This window comes from Lithobates pipiens, unplaced genomic scaffold (assembly GCF_037356315.1).
Source record: "Lithobates pipiens isolate NorthernLeopardFrog02 unplaced genomic scaffold, aLitPip1_a1.2 Scaffold_19, whole genome shotgun sequence".
NCBI lineage: Eukaryota > Metazoa > Chordata > Amphibia > Anura > Ranidae > Lithobates > Lithobates pipiens.
This window is the reverse complement of record NW_027507764.1, coordinates 237,530,088-237,556,717: the sequence shown is the minus strand read 5'-3', so window position 1 is coordinate 237,556,717 and position 26,630 is coordinate 237,530,088. Positions and strand designations below refer to the sequence as shown.

General features: G+C 42.8%; 1 protein-coding gene across 2 annotated transcripts in view; it reads left to right on the top strand.

The window, feature by feature from the left end:
• The window catches only part of NR4A3 (nuclear receptor subfamily 4 group A member 3), a 102,322-nt gene that overhangs the window by 25,667 nt on the left and 50,025 nt on the right, over positions 1 to 26,630 (top strand). For both annotated transcript variants that reach the window (XM_077491815.1, XM_077491816.1), the window contains exon 3: positions 12,012 to 12,859. In XM_077491815.1, coding sequence (XP_077347941.1) covers positions 12,012 to 12,859 — 848 coding nt within the window. The remainder of the gene's footprint in view (positions 1 to 12,011; positions 12,860 to 26,630) is intronic.

Below are 26,630 nucleotides of genomic sequence, written 5' to 3'. Positions count from 1 at the left end.
TTGCAGCAGATTCGAGAAACTGTTAGGCCTCTTTCACACGGGGCGGATCAGTAATGATCCACCCCGTGATGATCCGCTCGCTCAGCGGGGATCGCTCCGTTGTCCCCGCTGAGCCGGCGGCGGACAGGGCGGTCTCCGCACACTGTGCAGGGACCGCCCTGTCAGCTCTCCGCTTTCCTCTATGGGGATCGGATGAGCACGGACCGTCTGCCCGTGTTCATCCGATCCGCTCTGCAGACGGACAGAAAAATAGGATTTTCCTCCGTCTGCAGAATCGGACAGTTGCGGAGGCGGACAATAGCGGGTGTCTGCGGATGCTCATCCGCAGACACCCGCTATCCCATAGGGATGAATGTATGCCCGTATTTCATCCGCAAACGGATGGATGAAATACGGACATACCATCCGCATGTGTGAAAGGGGCCTTAAGTCCCATACACACTTTCAGATTTTCTGACGATTTTTGTCTTCAGATTTACCAAAACCATGTAGTGCAAGGGCCTGCCTGATTGCATACAAATTGAAACTCCTAAGGTTTGACCTCATATTATATGGTTTTGGTAGATCCGAAGGAAAAAATCAGCAGAAAATCTGATAGTGTGTATGGGGCTTTACCGGCTCTACCGACTACTAGTAATTCTAAGCTGCTCAGGCAAAATTGCCTTAAAAATGATTTACTCTTTTTTTTCCTTTCCTTTCCTTTATTTCGATTGTGCGGGGGTTTTTGGTGTATTTAGGGTAGTTTCATTTTGTGTTATTCTTATTTCTGCTGCTTCCTTTTTGTGATCACTATGTGATCATTTATTTACTGCCTGATTTTTCTGTCTGAAAAAAGGCTATAAAGAGATAATAAGAGGCCACATTTGGCACAAGAGCAGGTTCAGGATAGTTGAGAGGACCTTCTGTAGCCATTAGGTACCATTTAAAGCCCACTGCACCCTTAAAAATCATTAAAAAAAAACAGCTTGGTTTTGCCTCATTGGCTCCCATGCTTTTCTCCACAATGACAAGTTTTGAAAGAACTCCTGATTTTTGCACAAAACTTTGAATCAGGCTTTCCATCATTGATGTTGGCTTCATGTTCCAACTTGCCATTAATAAGAAGATGTCAATCTGTTTCCTACCAGATTTCTCCACCGTTCCTTTATTTTTGTTACTTGGCTTAGCTCTCTGATGGTTCAGTGGCTATCACCAGAGGGGAACATATGACAATTGGCATGGAGGAGCTCAGCTATGAGGAGAGATTAGAGGAACTGAATTTATTCTCTCTTGATAAGAGGAGATTAAGGGGGGATATGATCAACATGTACAAATATATAAGGGGTCCATATAGTGAACTTGGCGTTGAGTTATTCACTTTACAGTCAACAAAGAGGACAAGGGGGCACTCTTTACGTCTAGAGGAAAAGAGATTTCATCTCCAAATACGGAAAGGTTTCTTCACTGTAAGAGCTGTGAAAATGTGGAATAGACTCCCTCCAGAGGTGGTTCTGGCCAGCTCAGTAGATTGCTTTAAGAAAGGCCTGGATTATTTCCTAAATGTACATAATATAACTGGGTACTAACATTGATAGGTAAAGTTGATCTGGGGAAAATCCGATTGCCTCTCAGGGGATCACAAATTAATTTTACCCCTGCTTTAGAAAATTGGATTATGCTCTGCTGTTTTTTTTTGCCTTCCTCTGGATCAACTGTCGGTATAGAATTGAGTATATGGGATTGTATATTATTTATTTATTTATTTATTTTTGTGGTTGAACTGGATGGACTTGTGTCTTTTTTCAACCTGACTGACTAACTATGTAACAATTACAACTTGTGAGGTACCCTGCAGCCCACTACAACCGGCATTTTTTGAGGCAAAGGTAAAGACAGACATTTTTTAGACAACACACTCTGATGATATGGAAGATTAACAATCATCTTTTACAATAGCTAAGAAGAGGGAGGGTTAAGAATAATAAATTATATAAAATGCATCAATCAAAAAAAATAATTAATTATGAGAATACTTAAAGTGTTACAAAACCCATTAATATGAAAAAAAAACTGCAGTGCCAACAGCTTATAAATCGTCTTTTTACATTAAAATACTGCCACCAGTGGCGGCTGGTGAAGTTGGGATGGGGGGGCGCCAGACCCTGTCCTTTTTTTTTACCTCCCCACTTGGCAAAAATGGGCATGGTTTGAGTGAAATAGTGGGCATGGCTCTAAGGTGGTGTGGTTAGCGTCTATGATGAACAAGGGATGGAGGGAGAGAGGGATGGAGGGACAGCAGGCCCAGATCCTATACAACAATAGAAATATGTGTATTCTAGAAAGTTTAACAATGAGCAGATACAAATACTCCAAACACCTGGTGTTAGCACTTCAATCATCCCGGCACAATGGTTGTTATGCTGTCAAGATGATTGAAGCGCATTATTTCTATTATTACATTGTAATATAAAATTAAATCATTCAACTCACCATAATGCAGAATCAGTAGGATCCCTGAGCATGTCACTAGCCACGTTGCCTACAACCAGATGCCATCAGGCGTCCCCAGCAGAGTCTGTCCTCACATCAGGTGCCCCCAGCAGAGTCCCTCCTTACATGCAGCCTGTGTCATATCAAATGCAGCCTGTGTCGCATAAAATGCAGCCTGTGTCCCACCAAATGCAGCCTCTGTTCCACCAAATGTAGCCTCAGCCCCCCAAAATGCAGCCTCTGTCCTCCCAAATGCAGCCTCTGTCTCCCCCAATGCAGCCTCTGTTAAAGCTCAGTGTGCCGCTGTTTCTCCTCTCCCAGCTCTTATGCAGCTGAGAACAGAGGGAATGTGATCACTCATAAAAAATGGAGAAAAGAGTATTTAAAAAAAAAAAAATTATACAGTATCTATACACACATGTTTTGATCTTCATTTAAATTTTAAATTGAATGGGTTGTTTTACAAGGTGATCGTTTACAATCGCTTTAAGTGGCCTTGCCATCAGTTGTGCTAGTAATGCCGTCTGTACAAATATGGGCTCTGGTGAAGATCAGATATTCAGAGCCCATATTTGTACAGACGGCATTACTAGCACAACTGATGGCAAGGCAACTTAAAGCGATTGTAAACGATCACCTTGTGGGCACTGCAGTCTGTACAAATATGGGCTCTGGTGAAGATCAGATATTCAGAGACTTAATTCTGGCAAAAGCTTGTCACTGAAAGGAGCAAACCTTGAGAAAATAGAATTAGGAAAAACAAATAAAAATTTAGAACGGTTTCCTACTTGTCCTGTGAGTGGAAAAGAAGGCATGGCTGTTGAAGAAATCATTACACAAAAATGTTTTTTCTTATTTTTTTTAGCAACATATCCAAATAGCATAGTATTTGTATAATATTTTAACACAAAACAAAATCATGGTCCACAGCCTTCAAATTTCAGATCCCACATTGTAGATCTTGCTTGTGGCTGGCATGAAGTTTATGTTAGTGCTTTGTTTAGAAGGGTAGTTCCATATTATTGGGGGCGGCACAGTGGTGTAGTGGTTAGCACTCTCACCTAGCAGTAAAAAGCATTGCTGGTTTGAATCCCAACCACCATACTACCCGCCTGGAGTTTGCATGTTCTCCCTGTGCCTGCGTTGGCTTCCTCTCGGTACTCCGGTTTCCTCCCACACTCCAAAGACATGCAGGTAGGTTAATTGGCTTCTGTCCAAAATTGGCCCTAGTATATGAATGGGGACCTTGGATTGTGGGCTCCTTGAGGGTAGGGACCGATGTGAGTGTGCAATGTACAGGGATAGGGACAATTGTAGACACTCACTCAGGATGGACTGGTGTCTTTATTCAACCTTACTAACTATGTATTTGTAACTACAAAATTAAAGTGGTTGTATACCCACATTTTTAACTTTTACCTACAGGAAAGCCTATAATAAGGCTTACCTGTAGGTAAAAAAAATATCTCCTAAACCTGTACGGTTTAGGAGATATTCCCCTCGGTATGCGCCGCTGACTGCAGCGGCGCATGCACACAAGGGGTTTCTCGCCGTCAAAATCCGGCAGCAGCCGAGCGGCCGGACTGAAATCTCCCGCGCGCATGCGCGGGAGTGACGATATCGCGGCTCCGGCCACTCACAGTGCCGGAGCCGCGATACCCGGAAGAAACGCAGAGGGAGCATGTCAGCTCCCTCGGCGTGGATCGGGCCAGATGTCGGGGCCTCGTTCTAAGGTAAGTATTTCATAATGAGCTAGTATGCGGTGCATACTAGCTCATTATGCCTTTTGCTTTGCAGGTTTAAAAAAAAAAAAAAAATGTGCGGGTTTACTACCGCTTTAACCTTTAAAGTCATTTACCGTGTGTCTTTTTTCCCCACAAAGATTTAAGACCAATGTATACATGCTCAAAAACAAAATATGCAAGTTGCCCACTGGCAGTTACAAAATATATTGTTTATTTTTACCGAGGTTCTACACTAAAGAAAAAAAGGCTTATATAGATTTCTTTTTAATTTTGCTGTTTATGGCTGATGACACATGGTCGTCTTTGCCACAAGTAATCTTGCTACTGATGATTTGTCAAAACTGACAGCAGTGGGATCACCAAGAAGCTGCCTGTTTTGTCATTATGGAATCCCTTCTTCTGTAGTTGAGGCAGCAAGATTTTGCCGCATCACCAGCTATCAACATTCAGCAGTATTTGGGCCAGCAACAGAGCGACATCTCACTGCTTGTGAGGCGATTCCAGATAGAGACACAGGAAGCCTTTTTAGCATTTTTGCCGCTGGTGAGATGTTACTAGCGGCAGAATCGCTCATGTGTCATCAGCCTAGTGATGCAATAGTGAGACAGAGTGAGACACTGAAGTACACCAAGTCACTGCTAAAGTATATTTATTGCAACCTTGAAATTGAGAAGTGGAAGAAAAATAAATTGTTCTTAACATTTTTTACAAATTAATATGTGAAAAGTATGATGTGCATTTGTATTCAGCCCCCCTAGTCAATAATTTGTAGAACCACCTTTCGCTGCAATTATAACTGCAAGTTATGATGCGAGTGACATTTTTGCCCATTCTTCTTTGCAAACTAGCTCAGTTTGTCAGATCGGATGGGGAGAGTCTGTGAACAGCAATTTTTAAGTCTTGCCACAGATTCTCAATTGTATTTAGGTCTAGACTTTGACTGGGCCATTCTACCACATTTGCTTTGATCTAAACCATTCCATTGTAACTCTGGCTGTATGTTTATGGTCGTTTGTTCTACTGGAAAGTGAACCTCTGCCCCAATTTCAAGTCTTTTGCAGACTCTGAGGCAAAAAGGAAGTTCTGGACAGCCGCACTCCGGAATATAGCCTTTAGTATAAAAAGTCCAACAGATACAAGCCACAGCAAAAAATAGGATAAGCTGACATGTTTCACACTTAACAGTGCTTAATAAAGGCTATATTCCGGAGTGCGGCTGTCCAGAACTTCCTTGTTTCCTCATTTTGCTATATGCGTAGCCTGCACCTGGTGCTCCAGTTCTAAGGAAAGTCTTGTATCCACACATCCACCTGGAGCGGTGATCCCCTTCCCTTCCCCTGCTGTTCCTGGACTTTTGTAGACTCTAATGCACACAATCACATTTTCTGTTTGAAAAAACGTGGTTGTTTTTTCCGACTCAAGCTTGGCTTGCATACACATGGTCACACAAAAATTCTCGGAACTTTCGACCGTCTAGAATGCGGTGATGTACAACACTACGATGAGCCGAGAAAATTAAGTTCAATGCTTCGTTTCAGAGCTTGCATAGGAATTTTGCGTGTCGGAATTGCGTCGGAATTGCTACAGACGATCGGAATTTCCGATCGGAATTTTTTTCTGACCGAAAAATTGAGAACCTGCTCTCAATTTTTTGCTGGCGGGAATTCCACCAGAAAAAGTCCAGCGGAGCATACACACAGTCGGAATTTCTGATCAAAAGCACACATCGGACTTTTTCTGGCGGAATTTCCGATCCTGTGTATGGGGCATAACAGGTTTTCATCTAAGATTGCTCTGTATTTGGCTCCATTGATCTTCCTATCAACTCTATCCAGCTTCCCTGTCCCTGCTGAAGAAAAGCATCCCCAATACATGATGCTGCCACCACCATGTTTCACGGTGGGGATGGTGTGTTCAGTGTGATGTGCAGTGTTCGTTTTCCACCACATATTGCGTTTTGCTTTAAGGGCAAAATGTTCAATTTTGGTCTCATCTGACCAGAGCACCTCCTTCCACATGTTTGCTGTGTCCCCCACATGGGTTCTCGCAAAGTGCAAAAGGGACTTCTTATGGCTTTCTTCTTGCCACTTTTCCATAAATGCCAAATTTGTGGAGTGCATGACTAACAGTTGTCCTGTGGACAGATTTTCCCACCTGAGCTGTGGATCCCTGCAGCTCCTCCAGAGTTACCATGGGCCTCTTGACTGCTTCTCTGATTAATGTTCTCCTTGCCCTGTGTGTCAGTTTAGGTGGACGGCCATGTCTTGGTAGGTTTGCAGTTGTACCATACTCTTTCCATTTTTGAATGATGGATTGAACAGTGCTCTGTGAGATGTTCAAAGCTTGGGATATTTGTTTATAACATAATCCTGCTTTAAACTTCTCCCCAACTTTATCCCTGACCTGCTTGGTTTGTTCCTTGGCCGTCATGATGCTGTTTGTTCACTAAGGTTCTCAAACAATCCTCTGAGGGCTTCACAGAACAGCTGTATTTATACTGAGATTAAATTACACACAGGTGTACTCTATTACTAATTAGGTAACTTCTGAAGGCAATTGGTTCTGCTAGATTTTAGTTAGGGGTATCAGAGTAAAGGGGGCTGAATACAAATGCACGCCACGCTTTTCAAATATTTATTTGGAAAAAAATTGAAAACCCTTTATCATTTTCCTTCCACTTTTTTTTATTATGTGCCACTTTGTGTTGGTCTATCACAATAAATCCCAATAAAATACATTTACATGTTTGGTTATAACATGACAAAATGTGGAAAATTCGAAAGGGTATGAATACTTTTTCAAGGCACTGTAGCGACACCAGGTAAAAGGTGTCACCTCAGTGGGTTTACAAAAATTCCACAGCATGTGATCCAGCTGGCCAGTGCAAAAAGAATAAACTGTAAACTGTTTTCACCATATCTAGGCACGTTTATAGCGCAATGAATGTGACATTTAACCCACCTTCACTCCAGGTTAATTAAAGCCCAGCTGCAGAAACATATTCCCTTGTATTATTTTATTCCCTCATATTATTTTCTTTTAAGTCAAATGTTCTTAGCCTATAATGTTAGGCTACTTTCTCTATTGGTAAAATGTTCTTTAACTCTTCTAGTCAAATGTTCTTAAGAGTACTTTCACTTAAGCCGCGTACACACGTGGCGGACTGTCTGGCCAACTTAGTCCGTCAGACAATCCGACGGACAGTCCGTCATACTTTCGAATGAACGGACTTGCCCACACATGGCACTTTTTGAGCGGACTAATACGGCGGACTAAGTCCGCCATACTATCCGCCCTACTTTTGAAATGAACGGACTCGCCCACACACGCGGAGGAAAGTACGCTCATTTCGAGCGCGTCTCCAGGTAGGCGGGGCCCGCGAAGGAGACGTCGCCTACCCCGCCGCCTGGTATGGACTTAAAGGGGAACCCCAACGCCGAAAAAAATCGGCGTGGGGGTCCCCCCAAGTCCACAACAGACCCTTGTCCGAGCACGCTACCCGGCCGGCCAGGAAAGGGGGGCGAGCGAGCGCCCCCCCCCCTGAGCCATACCAGGCCGCGTGCCCTCAACATGGGGGGGTGCCTTGGGGAAGGGGGGGCCGCGCGGCCCCCCCACCCCAAAGCACCTTGTCCCCATGTTGATGAGGACAAGGGCCTCTTCCCGACAACCCTGGCCGTTGGTTGTCGGGGTCTGCGGGCGGGGGGCTTATCGGAATCCGGGAGCCCCCTTTAATAAGGGGGTCCCCGGATACCGGCCCCCCACCCTATGTGAATGAGTATGGGGTACAATGTACCCCTACCCATTCACCTGTAAAATAAAAGTACCAAAAAAAACACAACACAGGGTTAAAATATTTTATTGCACAGCTCCGGGGGTCTTCCGTCTTCGGGGGGCTTCTCGCCGGACTCCTCCGCTATCTTCTTGTAGCTCTTTTGCTAGCGGAGGAGTCCGGCTTTCTTCCTCGCCGCCGGCCTCTTCTCCTGACTTCGGGGGTCTTGTCCCCCTCTTCGGTTCTTCTGCCGGGCCACCGCGCCTTCTTATAGCTCTTTTACAGGCGGTGGCCCGGTCTTCTGTCGCCGTCGCCGCCGCCTTCCGTTCTTCTTCTTCTTCTTCTTCTTCTCCAGGAGATGTTGCCTCAACGCTCTCTCCGGCCGGAATGCCAGGGCCGCGCTCCGCTGCCACTTATATAGGGACAATGGGGCGGTGTCACATGGCTTTATGTCACATGGGTTGGTCACATGGGTTGATGTCACATGGGGACTATGACATCGTAAGGGGGCGGGGTCACCATGTGACCAACCCATGTGACATAAAGCCATTTGACACCGCCCCATTGTCCCTATATAAGTGGCAGCGGAGCGCGTCCCTGGCATTCCGGCCGGAGAGAGCGTCGAGGCAACATCTCCTGGAGAAGAAGGAGAAGAAGAAGAAGAAGAACGGAAGGCGGTGGCGACGGCGACGGCGGCGACAGAAGACCGGGCCACCGCCTGTAAAAGAGCTATAAGAAGGCGCGGTGGCCCGGCAGAAGAACCGAAGAGGGGGACAAGACCCCCGAAGTCGGGAGAAGAGGCCGGCGACGAGGAAGAAAGCCGGACTCCTCCGCTAGCAAAAGAGCTACAAGAAGATAGCGGAGGAGTCCGACGAGAAGACCCCCGAAGACGGAAGACCCCCGGAGCTGTGCAATAAAATATTTAACCCTGTGTTGTGTTTTTTTTGGTACTTTTATTTTACAGGTGAATGGGTAGTGGTACATTGTACCCCATACTCATTCACATAGGGTGGGGGGCCGGTATCCGGGGGCCCCCTTATTAAAGGGGGCTCCCGGATTCCGATAAGCCCCCCGCCCGCAGACCCCGACAACCAACGGCCAGGGTTGTCGGGAAGAGGCCCTTGTCCTCATCAACATGGGGACAAGGTGCTTTGGGGTGGGGGGGCCGCGCGGCCCCCCCTTCCCCAAGGCACCCCCCCATGTTGAGGGCACGCGGCCTGGTACGGCTCAGGGGGGGCGCTCGCTCGCCCCCCTTTCCTGGCCGGCCGGGTAGCGTGCTCGGACAAGGGTCTGTTGTGGACTTGGGGGGACCCCCACGCCGATTTTTTTCGGCGTTGGGGTTCCCCTTTAAGTCCATACCAGGCGGCGGGGCCAGCGACGTCTCCGTCGCGGGCCCCGCCTACCTGGATACCCGCTCGAAATGAGCGGACTTTTCTCCGGGCGGGAAAAGTCCGCTCATTTCAAAAGGCGGACTGGCACACACACGGGCGGATTGTCCGCCCAAATGCGAGTCCAGCGGACAGTATTTCCAACATTCCGAAATACTTAGTCCGCCAGACTGCACGCTGAAAAAGTCCGCTGAAGCCCACACACGAGCGGATTGTCCGCTGAAATGTGTTTCGGCGGACTAAGTAGGCCAGACAGTCCGCCCGTGTGTACGCGGCTTCAGGGTCAAATGTTAAGTCCTGCTGCACTGTGGTGCTACTACACATCTCCAAAATATAAATGATAAAAGTCTGTAATATTTTTGTTTGGTTCTTCATTATCATCTGCAGTATTCCTGCCTGGATTTTCTAAAAAGTTTGGAAGATTACCATGCCATGGGAGGAGTAGATGCAGGAGTTGGGTTCACTGGAATACCATGTACTTCCTCGTTAGCTTCTTGATTCTTGACCTAAGCTGGGTACACACTGTAAGTTTTTTTTTTTATTCAACCAGCAGGCTGAACAAACCCCCCCCCATTAGAATACATTGATCAGCACTGCAGCCGTTGGCTGATGATCGGCTTTTGTTGAAGGAAGAGGGCTACACACAAATGGAAATTCATTTTGTTCCTGCTGAACTGGCCAAATCCCGATATGTGTGTACCCAGCTTTAGTGAGGCAGTTTTTTTTAGGTGAGGAAGATTAATTGGATACATAACCTAAGCAAACTGTCACTGACTAGTGTGATTGCTGTTTGCCACCAGTAATAAAAAGATGGGCTCATCCAAATCCTGTAGCTCAAGTGGTGTTTGGTCTCAACCAGGAGTCCCTACCATGAGATATCTGATTCTCCAATATCCTAGCTTTCAAGCTTACCCCAGTAATGGAAACTTATTTGAAGTCAGATGACTATAACACAGTATCAAAAATCACGGCACCTGACTTCCTCCCCACTTCATTTCAGCTTTCAGACCCGGAGGAAGTGCACACTGGGGAAATACATGGAAGGGATACACAACTGGGTAGAGATACACTTATTGCTCTTCCTGCACGTTACTGTTTCTGAAAAAGAGAGACCCTGTAAAGACATAAGAAAGAATGATATAAATGTTTCTTAAAAAAAACAAAAAAAACAAACAATTGGCTTGGGTTCAATTTGCAGGTCATTTGCCAAACCAAGGCCTAAAAAATTGTGAACCCTGAACATAGAACCCAACCTTATTGAAGTCTACAGGAGCTGAAATGTGTTATATTTTTCTGGTCTTTTCTGATTTTAAGGCCAATTTGCAAGTTTTGTGAAAAAAAAAGGGGAATGGGGGATGCCTTAAACCTTCACAGGCAGTGGCGCACCCGCAGGATGTACTAAAGCAAAAGTGACATTTAGAAAAAAAACGATTGCTGTCATATGACATTTCCCAGTCTCTTTGATCTATTTGTAAACCACGTGGGCAAGGGATTTCTCTCAATATCCAAACCAGACCCTTTTTTACCAAGGGCTCAGTATAGATTAAAAGGGAGAACTCCACAAAAAAACTTTGTGCACCCCATCCCCCCCAAAATTCATACCAGTTCCTTACCGTTGTGTGATCCCACACAAAAATAAAATGTTGAAAAAAAGGCATGGGGGGGGACCCCTCAAAATCTATACCCCTCAAAATCCATGTGCTTCAAGTATGCTTTGACTGTTGAGAGATATCCCATAGAAAAATAAGACACCCCCCCCCCCAAATCCACACTAGATCCCTAGTGTGTGCTGCCCCCCTCTACATATTGTAGATGTGGTCTTATTCTTGTACAGGGATAAAAGTATGTCTCTCTGGAATCTGTGCCTTTTTTAACACAAGGTGTTTTGCTTGCTTTAGAAACTGCAGCTTGACATTACATGCTATTATTAAAGTGGTTGTAAACCTCTGATTATGACTTTTACCTGTTTTTTTATCTATAGGTAAGCCTAGAATAAGGCTTACCTATAGGTAGTGGAAATATTTCCTAAACGTGCGCCGTTTAGGAGATATTTGCTGTACACTGTGAAGAAACGGCCTTTCCGGTCCACTTCTTCCCTCGTAAGTGCCGTGACTATGACGTCACATGGCTCCGGCCAGTCCCAGGGCCAGAGTCCGTGGCCCTGGGAGGAAGAGGGACAGTGATGGATGTGGCCACCAGCAGGGACAGCGCAGGCTTCCTTTACAGGTAAGTGGCACATAATGGGCTAGTATGCCATGCGATTAGAAAGAGACACTCACTTTGGAGCCATATGAGCAAGGGATGGGGAGGGTTTATGTCCCTTTTGTAACCATACAATTGTGTATCTTTTCTGAATAAAGCTGAACAGCAACCTGGTGAATGCACATAGTAAATATGGAGAATTCATAAGCAATATTAAATACTTCATTAACAGAAATAAGAAACATTAAAATCATTAAATAAATTATCTATGCAAATTTTTAGTATTCCCTTTAAGATGTTGACATTGTGCTAGTATCAAAGCAAATCATTTTCTCTCTATGTAACAACAGTTTGATTTTCCAAAGTATTTGATAAATGATATATTTTACATTATTACAGTCGTTTTTAGAATTTTGTAATGTTTTATTTTATTTACAGATATGCCCTGCATACAGTATAATCCCACGCCACCTGGTTCCGCTTACATTACCCAGGTCTGTGGTCATGCCTCTAATTTCAGTTCAGAAATGATGAATTCTACAAGTCCAAAATGTAACATGGAACTAAGGAGCACAGAGATTACTGCTTCTGCAACTACATCCTTGCCAAGCTTTAGTACTTTTATTGAGGGGTATTCTGGAAGCTATGAATGTAAACCATCGTGCTTGTACCAAATACAAGCATCCGGACAGAGGCCACTAATAAAAATGGAAAATCCAAGTTTATCCAGTTACCAAGGTTCAGCTCCACAGCAAACAGAAGATGCTCTGCCAAGCACATCAGTGTATTTTAAAACATCTCCACCATCAACTCCAACTACACCAGGATATCCAACTCACAAATCACCACAGTGGGAAGACACGCATGCCTTGCCAGGTACTCATTCTTGCATGACTCCAAGTAACTTGATGGAGACTTCACATAGAACTCTTTCTCCACGTTTTCCAATTTTCCGCTTTAAGAATTCTCCTTCTCATACTCCACTATATAACCCTCAGGTGTGCTATGAATCTTCTCATAACATGTCAGCAGGCCTTCCAGGAGACTCAACACAACTATCAGTGGAGTCCTTGTCCTTTAATCTACCCATGGCAAAGGTATCAAATCTTGTCTTTTCTCCTCTCACAACTTGCCAAGCTATTAACATGGTAGGTGAGGGCAGTATTCCATCACCACCCAGCAGAAGCTCCTCAACTGGAGAGGGATCATGTGCAGTGTGTGGAGATAATGCAGCCTGTCAACACTATGGAGTTAGGACATGTGAGGGATGTAAAGGCTTCTTCAAGGTAAGATTTAGCAGATTGTAAAATCGTTTTTAATCCATGTCTGTATAAGGATACATTTGTGTAAAATATGCTTACTAACAGTGTCATGATTAAGGAGATAATGTTTTGCAGTACTCCAGAAAATGGAAAAATAATCACTGAATTGAACCTAGTCGCAGATAGGTTTATTCTAAACCATTCATACTCACTTACCAGACTCTCTGATAGAAAAGTCTTCATTAAAAGATAGCAGAAAATCAGTGCTTGGACAAGGTCCTTTAGCACCAATAGCGAAAATGCCAACGTGGAAGCTGAGTTTCACTGGTAGGAGAAATAGTGAGCCTATATGTTCAAAACCTATCTTTGAAAGTTCCTTGTAATTCAGAGTTTCTAAAACACCTTTCCTCACAGGCTTAAACATGAAAGTCTGCCTAAAGCGACCATTCACATTCAGCTGAGGCAACCTTTACAGATGTATAGAGCCACAAAGATGCTTGTAGGATTATGCCTGCACACCCAAATGTAGACATTTGTGAGTGGAAGGTGCAGAACAAGTCACTTTCCACTAATCCTAGGATTGGTACTTTTCAGATCATGGAAAACCAAACTGGAATACAGTAGAGTTGCAGTGCATGTAGCATGGTAAGATGAAAAGTGGGCAAACATGGGTGATAGGTGTGATTTAATATGTGTGATTTAGTCATAAAGGAGGAAGCTTTCCCTACCTATATCCAGGCTCTGCTCATTTAGTGTGTTTATTGCATTGGCAGAAAAGGCATGCAAGTTCTCTGCTAGGTTACCAGCTGTTATGCAAGGTTCAGTCTGGTGGAAATCTGCTGCAATTTTCTATATAAAAAAATGCAGTGACTCCTTTGTTAATTAGGCACAGAACCCATACCACTATGAAATAGAAACGGGCACTGATGATGTAACAGGTCTATTTTTTTTTTTTTTCAATTCTAATTTTATTTCAAGTTATTGTAAAGCATTACACATATTTAAACAATTTCAGACATATACATTACTTGCATACATAGTGAATACATATCATAAATACTTTAACACAGAAAAGAAAAAGAAGAAAGAAAGAGAAGAAAGAAAAAAAAAAAGAAGAAAGAAAGAAAAAAAAAGGGAGATGGGGGCCTCCACCCCCTTTCCCCTCCCCTCTATCCCTTCCCCTTTTCTCTCCTCCAGCATAGTCTTTCCTACCATTACTTTCCTCCTTCTACCTTCAGCTTTTAACCAATTTCCTATACTGCCTCCATGGGTTCCAAACCAGGAGGCACCTTTCGTCCGAATCTAATTTTTGTGCTATAAATATCTCAATCCTCTCTATATTATCCATTTCTAAGGCCCATTCGTTTATCGAAGGAGACTGAGTTGATCGCCAGTGACGCGGTATCACCGTTCTTGCTGCAGTCAACCAGTGCCCAAGAAGCTTCTTTTTGATATTTTTATATGTTCCTGGTAACATAGAGAGAAGGGTAATTTGCAGCGTATTTGGGATTATCTCCCCAGTAACTAATGTATATAGTTGCATAACCTTTTCCCAGAAACAAAAAATTAGGGGGCATTTCCACCAAATATGGAGCAGTGAGCCCCTCTCTGTATGGCACCGCCAACATATATCCGTTTTTTCTGGATATATACGATGTAGTGTCACTGGGCTCCAATACCATCTTGAGAGCAACTTGTAGTTCGTCTCTTGTGCTTTAATTGTTGGTGATAAACAGTGTGATAGCTTAAATGCCTTCTCCCATTCCCCAACCTCAATTTGAACATTAATCTCATTAGCCCATTTATCTATCTATTTTGATAATGTGGTGTATGCCACCCACAGCAGTTTTTTCCCCAATGAGTATGGTAAAAAAAACAAGTGTTTTTTATGAACATTATAATAACCAATTTTTTTTTCATCTGCTTGGAATATAAATGAAAATCCCCAGTCTGCTCTTTTAAAGATGCAAGATTTATTTAGTGATTTATTCCTTTTGTAAAGATGCTAAAAATATGTTTCTAGTTAAAAGTTTGTTGAGGTTATTTCCAAATTAAATTGTATTTTTTTATATTTTGTGTATTTTTTTAATGTGAAGCTACAATGGCAAATTAACAAAATGAAGCAAACAAAAACGTTTTATACAAACAGTATTTAAAATCCAAAAGAAGGAAGAGTTAATTCAAATAAATTAGGGTTAACTACTAGTTAATAAGGGGTGAAATATGAGTAGCTTTTATTTATTTTCATAACATATGCAGGCATCCTTGAGCTGATATTATATGCAAGTGAAATGACAAGTCTTTGATTTGCACACAAGCACTTACCGAAATAACTAACGATATTGTAGAAAAGTATTTATATTACAGTGGCAGAATTACCAGGGTTGCAACAGTCGCACTTACGTCTGGGCCCTGGCATTCCACCAGTGTCGGGGGGCCCCAAGACCCCGCACCTACCCCTTTACCTATGCGATGGCTGCGGGATGTCCCTCCAGCAAGCACAGTTCACTTTCCGAGTGTCTGTGTATACAGTGGAAAGGGGAGGGGCCTCTGACCCGTACAGGCACAGATTCAGTACACGAGTTTGTCGCTCTGCTTGTACAGTCTTGCCGATACATGCTCAGGTCAGAGGCCCTCCCCTCTCCACTGTATACACTGACACTCGGGATGTGAACTGTGCTCGCTTGCTGCTTCTTGCATTTGGACTTCTCATGCAAGGTAAGCTTTACACTGCCCCCCCACCTGTCACACTGCCCCCTCCTGTCACCTGTGACACTGGCCCTCACCTGTCACCTGTGGCACTGGCCCCCCACCTGTGACACTGGCCCTTACCTGTCACCTGTGACACTGTCCCCCCACCTTTGACACTGGCCTGCCACCTGTGACACTGGCCCCCCACCTGTCACACTGTCTCCCCACCTATCACCTGTCACACTGCCCCCCCATCTTTCCCATAGCCTCTCTTTTATCACACTGCCCACGTCATACTATTTCCCCATCACACTGCCCCCCACCTGTCATACTGCCCCCACCTGTCACACAGCCCCTTGCCACAATACCCTCCTGTCATACTGCCCCCCTCTTGTAACACTGCCCCTCCATCATTCTGCCCCCTCATCACACTGCCCCCTTCTGTCATATTTACCCCCCTCCTGTGACACCATCCCCTCTTGTTACACAGCCCCCCTTCTTTCACAGTGCTCCCTCATTGTACTGCCCTCGTCCTGCCATACTTCCCAGGTATCCTTTTCCTGTCACACTGCCCCCCTCTTGTCACAATATCCCCCTGTCATACTGCCCCCCCCCCCCCACCATACATCATTACCTGCTTTTGCTTTAAGGGGGCTTTTCAATTGAGTCTGGTGGGTGAGTCTACTTTACAATTCTATGTGTAGAGGGGTATAAGTGCATTTTCACCTGCTGAACAATTCAGTTCTAAAGTGTTTTTAAAAGCCTCTCAGATCCTTTTCAACTTTTTTGTTTGGTTTCCTGTTTATTGATGTTTATCTTATAGAGTACTTGCATAAGGAGGCAACGGCACTGTCAGTGTGATAGTTTAAAATCATGTCATTTAAAATTTCAGAATGCTAGGCCCATTCATCAGGTATATGAACAGAGAATAGCATAGTGTACATACAGTGGTGTGAAAAAGTGTTTGCCCCCTTCCTCATTTCCTGTTCCTTTGCATGTTTGTCACACTTAAGTGTTTCGGAACATCAAACCAATTTAAACAATAGTCAAGGACAACACAAGTAAACACAAAATGCAATTTGTAAATGAAGGTGTTTATTATTAAAGGTGAAAAAAAATCCAAACCATCATGGCCCTGTGTGAAAAAGTGATTGCCCCCTAAACCTAATAACTGGTTGGGCCACCCTTAGCAGCAACAACTGCAATCAAGCGTTTGCGATAACGTGCAATGAGGCTTTTACAGCGTCCTGGAGGAATTTTGGCCCACTCATCTTTGCAGAATTGTCCTAATTCAGTTACATTAGAGGGTTTTCGAGCATGAACGGCCTTTTTAAGGTCATACCACAACATCTCAATAGGATTCAGGTCAGGACTTTGGCTAGGCCACTCCAAAGTCTTCATTTTGTTTTTCTTCAGCCATTCGGTGGTGGACTTTCTGGTGTGTTTAGGATCATTGTCCTGCTGCAGAACCCAAGTTCGTTTCAGCTTGAGTACACGAACAGATGGTCGGACATTCTCCTTCAGGATCTCTTGGTAGACAGCAGAATTCATAGTTCCTTTTATTACGGCAAGTCTTCCAGGTCCTGAAGCAGCAAAACAGCCCCAGACCATCACACTACCACCACCATATTTTACTGTTGGTATAATGTTCTTTTTATGAAATGCAGTGTTCCTTCTACGCCAGATATACTTGGACACACACCTTCCAAAGAGTTCCACTTTTGTCTCATCGGTCCACAGAATGTTGTCCCAAAAGTCTTGGGGATCATCAAGATGTGTTGTGGAGAAATTGAGACGAGCTTTGATGTTCTTTTTGCTCAGCAGTGGTTTTCTCCTTGGAACTCTGCCATGCAGGCCATTTTTGCCCAGTCTTTTCCTGATGGTGGAGGCATGAACCACCTTAACTGAGGCAAGTGAGGCCTGCAGTTCCTTGGACGTTGTTGTGGGGTCTTTTGTGACCTCTTGGATGAGTCTTCGCTGCGCTCTTGGGGTAATTTTGGGCGGCCGGCCACTCCTGGGAAGGTTCACCACTGTTCCATTTCTTCGCCATTTGTGGATAATGGCTCTCACTGTGGTTCGCTGGATTCCCAAAGCTTTGGAAATGGCTTTATAACCCTTTCCAGACTGATAGATCTCAATTACTTTCTTTCTCAATTGTTCCTGAATTTCTTTGGGTCTCGGCATGATGTGTAGCTTTTAAGGATCTTCTGGTGGACCTTACTGTGTCAAGCAGCTCCTATTTAAGTGATGCCTTGATTGTGAACAGGTGTGGCAATAATCAGGCCTGGGTGTGGCTATAGAAATTGAACTCAGGTGTGGACAACCACAGTTATAGTATGTTTTAACAAGGGGGGCAATCACTTTTTCACACAGAGCCATGATGGTTTGGATTTTTTTTCACCTTTAATAATAAACACCTTCATTTACAAATTGCATTTTGTGTTTACTTGTGTTGTCCTTGACTGTTGTTTAAATTGGTTTGATGTTCCGAAACACTTAAGTGTGACAAACATGCAAAGGAACAGGAAATGAGGAAGGGGGCAAACACTTTTTCACACCACTGTAAGTGTCATCCTATTGGTGTGTTGCAGTGATTTCTGAAGATAAATTACTGTGTGTAGTTACAGTTTGGTTTACCAATATAGGTACTTTTAAAACAGGCATGTCATATTGGTGTGTTATAGACTTGCATCCACTACTTCTTCGTGGCTGTAAGTGTTTTTTTTTTTATCAGAAAAGGGTTTTAATTGTACAAAATTGCAAAAAAAGTACAAACAGCCGGATTAAAAATAGACCTCCGGTAATATATACATTCAATCTGTAATTATACATTTCAGAAATCAAACCAGTATACAGTATCTGTATATCACAGCTAGGTATATACTCTACAGATTGAAAATAAAGTTTGTTATTGTCATATTCTAGAAAACAGAACATAAATAAAATGAAAGCTAACTCATAAAGTGTGTGCCACCCTTCAAACAAGCTTTGCAAATATATGGTATAACCGACCGTCCTATCGCTGTGTCTACCTCCCTCCACCATTCTGCAATCCAATTAATCTTACAAGATTCTCCAACATCTGGAGTAGTCTATCACGGACTAACTGAGGCGGAGCGACCTCAGGGGTCTCTAGCCATTCCTGCCAAATTTTTGTAAATTTGCCATCCGCATTCCTAGGCTGATATGCATTCTTCTCTCTAATCAATATACCATTAACTTGTATCCCCTGGTGTGACGTGGGCACCTAAGGAGAGAATCAGTACTGCGCAGTTTTCTAGCTAGATAAAGTCTATAGTCTATAGTCAATATATGTAGCAGGAGAATATAATTCCTCTTCCAGGACACCAAGCAAACAAGTGACCGGGTTCAGTTGTAACTGTAACTGATAAATACTATTAATGACCCTGACTACTTCCTGCCAGTATGTCACAAATTTTAGACATTTCCAAAGCAGATGTATTAGAATGCCTGGGTGAAGTTGGCATTTCAGACACATGGGGGAGTCCCTCCTACCCCACTTATGCAGCCAAATAGGAGTTCTGTAAATCTGATGCGAAAGTTTCTGTGCTGCCAATATCCACACCAAAAGACCAGCAGCCAGAATTTGTGTCCATGTATTCCCATCGATAGGGCCAACGTCTGATTTACATTTTTCCCTGAAGGGCAACAAATCAAGGGCCTGCATATGAGATACCAAACAGGCACATATACTGGAGATAATGCCCTTTTTGTAGCGAGAACCGAGTTGAGGAAATAAACGCATGATTGAGCGTCTGCCCTGCATCCTCATGACATGTCTCACTTCTAAGTACATGTATTAGCTATTGTGTAGTAGAGGAAACTCCTGCAATTGTTCAAAAATTTTCATGGTTGACCCATCAAACAATTGCGAAAGATATTTAATTCCAGCTGCCCTCCAATTTGAATGATTTGGAATTTTTGCTAATTCAGGGTATGATCTATAACGCCCAATAGGGATACATTCCAAAAAAAAAACTGTTATGCTATTCTCTTCTTAAGCTCCTTCCACAGTTTAATAAGTAGCTGCACAGTTGGGCAATCCGGCGAAACCTCTGGGAGTCCCAGTTCCAATTGGGACATTGCGGAATACTTGGCCAGGGATTTAATCAGCAATATTCTGCAGAGGTCCAATGTCCCCAACAAGTCTCATCCAGAAAGGTGCTGCAACTGTGCAGCCAGGGAGTATGTAAAGGATTGAGAAATAGCCAGCCCACCCTGGTCCTTGGGTACTGTAGTGTAGTTAGTTTAATACGGGCCACCCCATTCTTACATATTAGCGTTCTGTATTGGGAATCTATGCAGTCTAACCAATAATGGGGCACCTGTCAGTGGTTAAAGGATGGAAAAAATGCATTCCAGTTCTCTAGTTAATAAGTTACTCTTCCTTTTGTTCTTTTTTTTTCTAATATGGAAATAAATATATATTTTTAAACAATACAATTTCCCTTTTTTCAATTGCCTTTAAAATTTGAATTTTGAGCTTCTTTTCAAATATTCAATTACAAGGGATGATGGCAATTACACACATAGACAGATGGGTCGTTATTTTTCATAAGTTACTCTTCCTTACACAATTTTGCAGCTAAATACTTTAAGAAATGTTATAAATGTGTGCCAACAATTGTTTATTCTGAACAGATATTACTCAGAACATGAGTTTTGCAATAATGGATTTTTAGCTCTTAGAGACGTATTGGTTTTAGCCTAGTTGGTGTCCATGGGTGTCACTCTTTTACAGTGAAAAAAAGGGTACAGTGAAGATGGTGGTTCCAATCATGTGGGATGAGGAAGTTCAATTCCTCAGTTATCAGAGAAGCAAGTAACCTGAAGCCCAATCGAAGTGATCCTTTAAAACCTAGGTATTCTGAAGTCAGGCACTGAGGCCTTACATCTGAATTTTTCCTATTATACTGCTAACGACCACCATGCACTGACCAAAAGATAATTTCCACAGAGGGTGGTCATTCATGCAGGCACAACTACCTAAGGCATTTCTGTAGGCTGCTGGTTCCATAAAAACATAAATCACACCCCTTTTTAAGAGAAAACCAAAAGGATTGGACAATGCTTTTCAGAATTCAAATCCCTTCTGATCTGGTTAGATTTAGACTGTCCTCTAATAGTTATGGGCACCTTTCTAACTATTATCATTAAAGCTGATTTATATTAAACTACCTAAAGCTTTCTGCAGATATCAAATGGCAATTGGCTGCACATGTACAAAGTGACCACTGACAAAGGATTCTAGAAAATTGAAAGTTTGTACTTGTTAAAAAAGTTTTATTCAGCATGTTCTTTGTATATATCTTACACTTCTATTTCAACTGTTATCTGCTCTTGTACCTAATGCCCAACACTATGAAAACGAGTGTTAATATTATCTATTTTTCTTAGCCATGATTTTAATATTACTTGAACTTGTTTACTCCCTTCAAGGTAAACAAATCTTAACTTCTGAACACAGTTTTTGTCTCTTCGACATGTTGTAAAACTGTGCATGTCATTACAACAACTTAGTGTATCCAGGTAAATTACGAACTTCTCCTGGACCAGACCTCCATGTAGAGTCACCTAGCCCCACCAAGGTGCAGAAGAATATATACTTCCCCATTTACATGAAGGTCGGGTTAATATAACCCAGCACAGGGTTCTTCTTTACAGTGGAAGGGGGAACTCTGTGGAACTGATGCAAAGGAGAACTCTGATGTAAAAAGGACTGCTGTGGACTTTGGTCATTGCACGCAGTTGCAGCACTGTGATACTGCATTTAAGAGGCATTAAGGAGGCAACATATTGCCTCTTCACTGCATGGCAAATAACTCTGATAAGAGATCCGATCATGGATTGCTTTTTAGAGGAGTGTCTGTCCTTGCTGACATTGTAAGAAGAGCATAAAAAAAAGCAGTTATGATTGCACAGGATTAGGCGTCATACACACACGTCTATAAACATACATACAAACATAGTTAATTTCCAAAAATACATACAAACATACATATATTGCTGGGAGGGAATTAGAACAGTGACACAAGGAAGTGGGACAAAAATATAAATCTGGCTTGTCAGTAGGCAAACTCAAAGCTTCCCTGGGCCTTTCACCACTGTCATGCAAGCCTGAGCATCGCCATGTTGCCGGCTACACCTGGGCACCGCCACGTTGCCAGCAACACCCAAGCACTGCCATGTTGCCAGCAACACCCAGGCACCGCTACATTGCCAGCAACACCCGGGCACCACCACATTGCCAACAACACCTGGGCACTGCCATATTGCCAGCAACACACGAGCACCACCATGCTGCCAGCAACACCCAGGCACCACCATGCTGCCAGCAACACCCAGGCACCACCATGGTGCCAGCAACACCCAGGCACAATCATGCTGCCAGCAATACCCAGGCACCAGTATACCACCTGTTAGACCCACAGACCTCTATTCATGTAACAGAATCCAGAGCAAGCTGTCCTGTGCACTGTCCCTGCTTGTTACCTCTGTGCTGTGCAGTCTTGTCAGCCTCACCTGGTGCCATCTGTGTTGGTGCTGACAGTTATCTTTCCGACCACTCCTCTCAACATCTTCCCCTCCTCCAGAAGATCTCCCTCTGGCCCCCGCACAGACAGCCAGAACTTCTAAATTCCACTAGACCCGTACAGCTTGTCCAGCATCCTCATCTGCCTGGACCTCCCGCTCATGCAGACCCCCCCTCCATCGCTGCCAGTGACATTAAGCCCACTCTGGATTGGTGCAGGACCCGGCCCACTGACAGAGCTGCTTCTTCTGCCTGCCCTGATTAAGTTTTGCTGTTCTGATCTACAGTTTGGCAGCGCAGTAAAGACAGCCCTAGGCCTGGGCCTTGTTGGCCTAGGCGAAAATACAGCACTGCCATAACCTAACATCAAGGAGCAACCCCCAAAAAAATTCTCCTGCGTTTGATGAAAGCAGTGATACCACATATGTGGATGTTATGTGTTGTTTCACCCATAGTAAAATCCAGAAACAATAGTGTGCATTTTCCTTTTTATTCGTTTTTCATTATCCTACCTAAAACACACTGAAACTGCCATTAACTGCCACTGATACAAAATAAAACATTTTTTTTAAATCCTACCAAAAATACATGGACCCTTACCTTTGACTGTGACCATGACCTTTGACCCTAACTCCAACCCTGATCTAGATGAAACTTTGATCTAGCTTTTTTTTTTTTTTTTTTTTTTTTATGCACACTTTTTTGTTTGTAATTTTCTTCTCTAGGGACAGGGCAGTACACCAACCCCACACCTCAAGTGAAATATCAGCAGCCAGACGCCAAATTTTGGTTTGCCTTTGACAGCCCAGCCAACCACTTCATCCAGCTACATTTGCTGTTTGTTGCTGAAGATTAGCACTTGTCATCTTGTAATTTTGTTGTAACATACTAGTTCTGTCAGATAGCGAGGACCACTCTGACTTTCTGTCTCTTTTCATTTACTTTTTGGTAACAGCTTTGATTTTTATTTCCTGTAGGGAGGGAAGCAGAAATTTAAATTCTGAGTTAAAAACTTAAAAGTTAAAAACTGAGCAGGGTGGTGAAAGATGTCTTTGTCAGCAACATAAAGGTAGTATACAACAGTAGCTGTTGGGGTGCTAAGCCATCATAACCAGGTCTATAAAGTAACAGTATGGCAGAGTTACCATCTGCCCTTGATTTTAAAGAATGTCCTCTAAAAATGTTACTAACGAACAGAAAATCAAACAGTCGTTCCAAGTACAGATATTTTTTCTGATTTTCTAGTAATGTGTGCTAGGCTTGATCCAGTGTGACTCAGACATGCAGTCTGTTCTTTCTTTCTAATCTAATTCGCCCTTTTTAAATGAAAATAAAAATAAAAAATCGCACAGGTGATCAAATACCACCAAAAGAAAGCTCTATTTGGGGAAAAAAAATTATAAAAATTTCATTTGGGTACAGTCTTGTATGACCGCGCAATTGTCATTCAAAGTGCGACAGCTCTGAAAGCTGAAAATTGGTCTGGATAGGAGGGGGGTTTAAGTGCCCCGTAAGCAAGTGGTTAATTAATGAAATCTTACAACTTTTGGATCAAATGTCCGAAGCACTGCTCTTCAGTTGTGAAAGTGTCTAAATTTGTGTCTCACGTGTGTAGTACACTTGTGCATGGGACATGGAGAATGAATTTAAGGAACACCTTATTCAATCACATTTTGAAGGTGAACACCTATTTCATCATGCATCTGCCAGTGACATTCCTGAACCTTTCGGCTCTTGCAATTTGCCCTTATCTCAAAGTAAGAGATGTGTAGATTAAACAGAACGATTCCTATCTTCTTCTTCACTAGCCTGCAGTTTCTCATAGGCATTCAGAGTCTGATTCTCAATCAAACAGCAAAACTCCTAACCAGAATCCTTTTGTTTATTATGTTAGTTATGTTAGTTTTGGATAAAGTGGCAAGGGATAACAATACCTTTTTATTGCTGTGTGTATCCCCTTTAGGGAGATTTACCCTCTCCTATTTTGTCCCGGTGAATGTTAATACAAAAAGTGAAAAAAAATTGCAAATTTTGAGCGGTCACGAGAAGAGGATTAGAGGGGAAATCTTCCGATGGGGACACTAGTTCCGGTGACCCTGGTGACTACCAGGGATTTCCCTCATTTGGAAGGATTTCCTTTCCTGTTGTGCTATGTGACATTAGGTGAAGGGAAGTCTTCCCAATGGGAAACTTGGCAATTCTACTAACAAAGTCCACTATCCTTTCATCTTGGCCTTTCTGTACTATTTCAGATTGCTTTTTTCCTTTTCTAGGATTAGAACCAATTTTTCCTAAACTTCTTGGTTAATCCCTGTAGAAAATCTATATTTTGAAACAATGATCCATTCTATCTCTTTAAGACTACAATTCTCAGTTTATATAACCTGGAAAATTTGCAGGTGCTTTTCTATCTATTTTGATAAATCCCATCAGTTGCTAGTATCTTTCCTTATAATTCTCAAGAACAGGCATACATTGAGATAATTTTCTTCTTGGTTGTGTCTTTTTCCAATTTTTTTTCTACATTTCTTCTATTTACAACCCTTCTGTTCTGCAGTAGGGTTCAACCCTGACTAGATTTGGGTCAGGATCAGTATTTTATGCGCAGATGTAGCAACATGTTTTAATGGTGTATGTAACAGACCAAAAGGGATTAAAAAAGAGAAGGTCATTGTCAGGGTTACATAAATTACCTCCCTATTGAATAATGGTAATCAACCTTTTTTTAACCTTATTAACTATGTAACAATTTTTCTATCTATCAGTGCTCTTTTGGCTTTTTAACTTACAAATGCCTGCATATGAACATTTGAAATAAATAAAAAAAAGTACAAATATCTTGTTAATGAAACACTAGAGAAGAAGGCTTCTCCAACCTTAAACAGGAAGCACATCCATCATTATAAAAAAAAGTGACATGTACCTCTGTGTCTCAGTATTAAAGTGGTAATAAAGTGTCTTCTGTAAAAATCCACTGACAGGCAGCTTAAACCTGCAGGGGAGCACTTTTTTAGTCTCCTAATGAGATTTTACTACCACAAGTACTGAAGAAACAACAGGTAAACAGTGTGTAACATGATAATCTATACGTTTACATTGCAATGTCAAGCCTCTTGAGTATGAGTATTTTTATTGAGTAATAATGAGTATTAGGGTCTGGTATCTGCACTGCCATGGAAGATTCCTAGAAAATACCAAGTACCTAATTCTCTCTTCTGAAGTCATCTTCAGCACAGCATCTGAGAGGATTGGCAAGAAATAATTACTTGGGGGGGGTCAACATCCTGAAGGACTTTTCTACTCAAAGATTGGTCTTTGCTGCATAGGAAATCTATCCTGTAGTGTCTTACAAAGGTTTGTCCATGTCGCTGCCCTGCAGATCTGATCAGGTGTAACTCCTGCTTTTTCTGTGTATGATGATGCCCAAGCTGTAGTGGAATGTGATATGGCTAGCTTGATCCATCTGGCAATGGTGCTTTTAGAGGCTTTCTGTGCTTTGTTGGGTCCTGAGAAGAGTATGAACATTGCTGATTATTTGCTCCAGTCTTTTGTCCTTTCCAAGTAGTCTATGAGACATCTTCTAACATCCAACTTATAGTATGTCTCTTTTTTTTGTTGCTGATAGGCTTTCCATGTAATAAGGGTATGATGACATCCTTTAGTCTGTGGAATGCTGAGCATACGTCAGGCAAGAAAGCTGGCCCGGCCTTAGGACTGTTTTGTCCAGGAAGATCAATAAGGTTCTAGAATGCTTCAGGTTCTAGAGTGCTTGGACTTCACTTACTCTTTGTGCTGACACCAGAGATAATACTAATACTGTTTTGAGGGTGAGCATTTTTTTTCAGAACAGTCTTCTAATGGTCTAAAAAGGGTTTTTGGGATTCCTTGTAGTATTGTGGATAGGTCCCAGAGTGGGAACTTGTTCTAGCTATAGTGCAAATAAATTTATTTTCCAGAGGCTCTTCTGCTAGTGTGTCAGCCAAAGACAACACTGAGACCTGCACTTTGAGGGTGCTGTGTGATCATTTATTATCTGCTGTTTCTTGTAAAAACTCTAGTATAGTTGGTATGAGTGGTCTCTTTTCATGGTCATGTTCCTTACACTTGGTTGCAAACTTTCTGTGGTCTTTCTTGTAGATGACTAGCGTTACCTTCTTCCTGCTGGCTTTGTTTGAGAACCTTTTGTTTTTTAATATCATCCCGTCAGTGGCCAAGCTGAACGTTTTAGGATTTTCAGATTAGGGTGCATTGGTGGACCCTGTTTCAGAAGATCTTCCTTCAGCAGCAATGAGATGTGAGGTTGTAAACTCATGTTTTGCAAATGAGTGAACCGTACCCTTTTTGCGCAGCAGGGTGGGATCAGCTTAACTGTGGCCCTTTCCTTGATCTTTAGGATTACTTTTGGGATCAAATTTATCAGGGGGAATGTATAAATTAGATGGAATAACCAACTTTGGGCAAATGCATCCAACCCCACATTGCTGTCTATGATTAAACCCTGAAAAAAAGGCAAAACATGTCTGGGGAGTTCTCTGCAGGTGGAGAACAGGA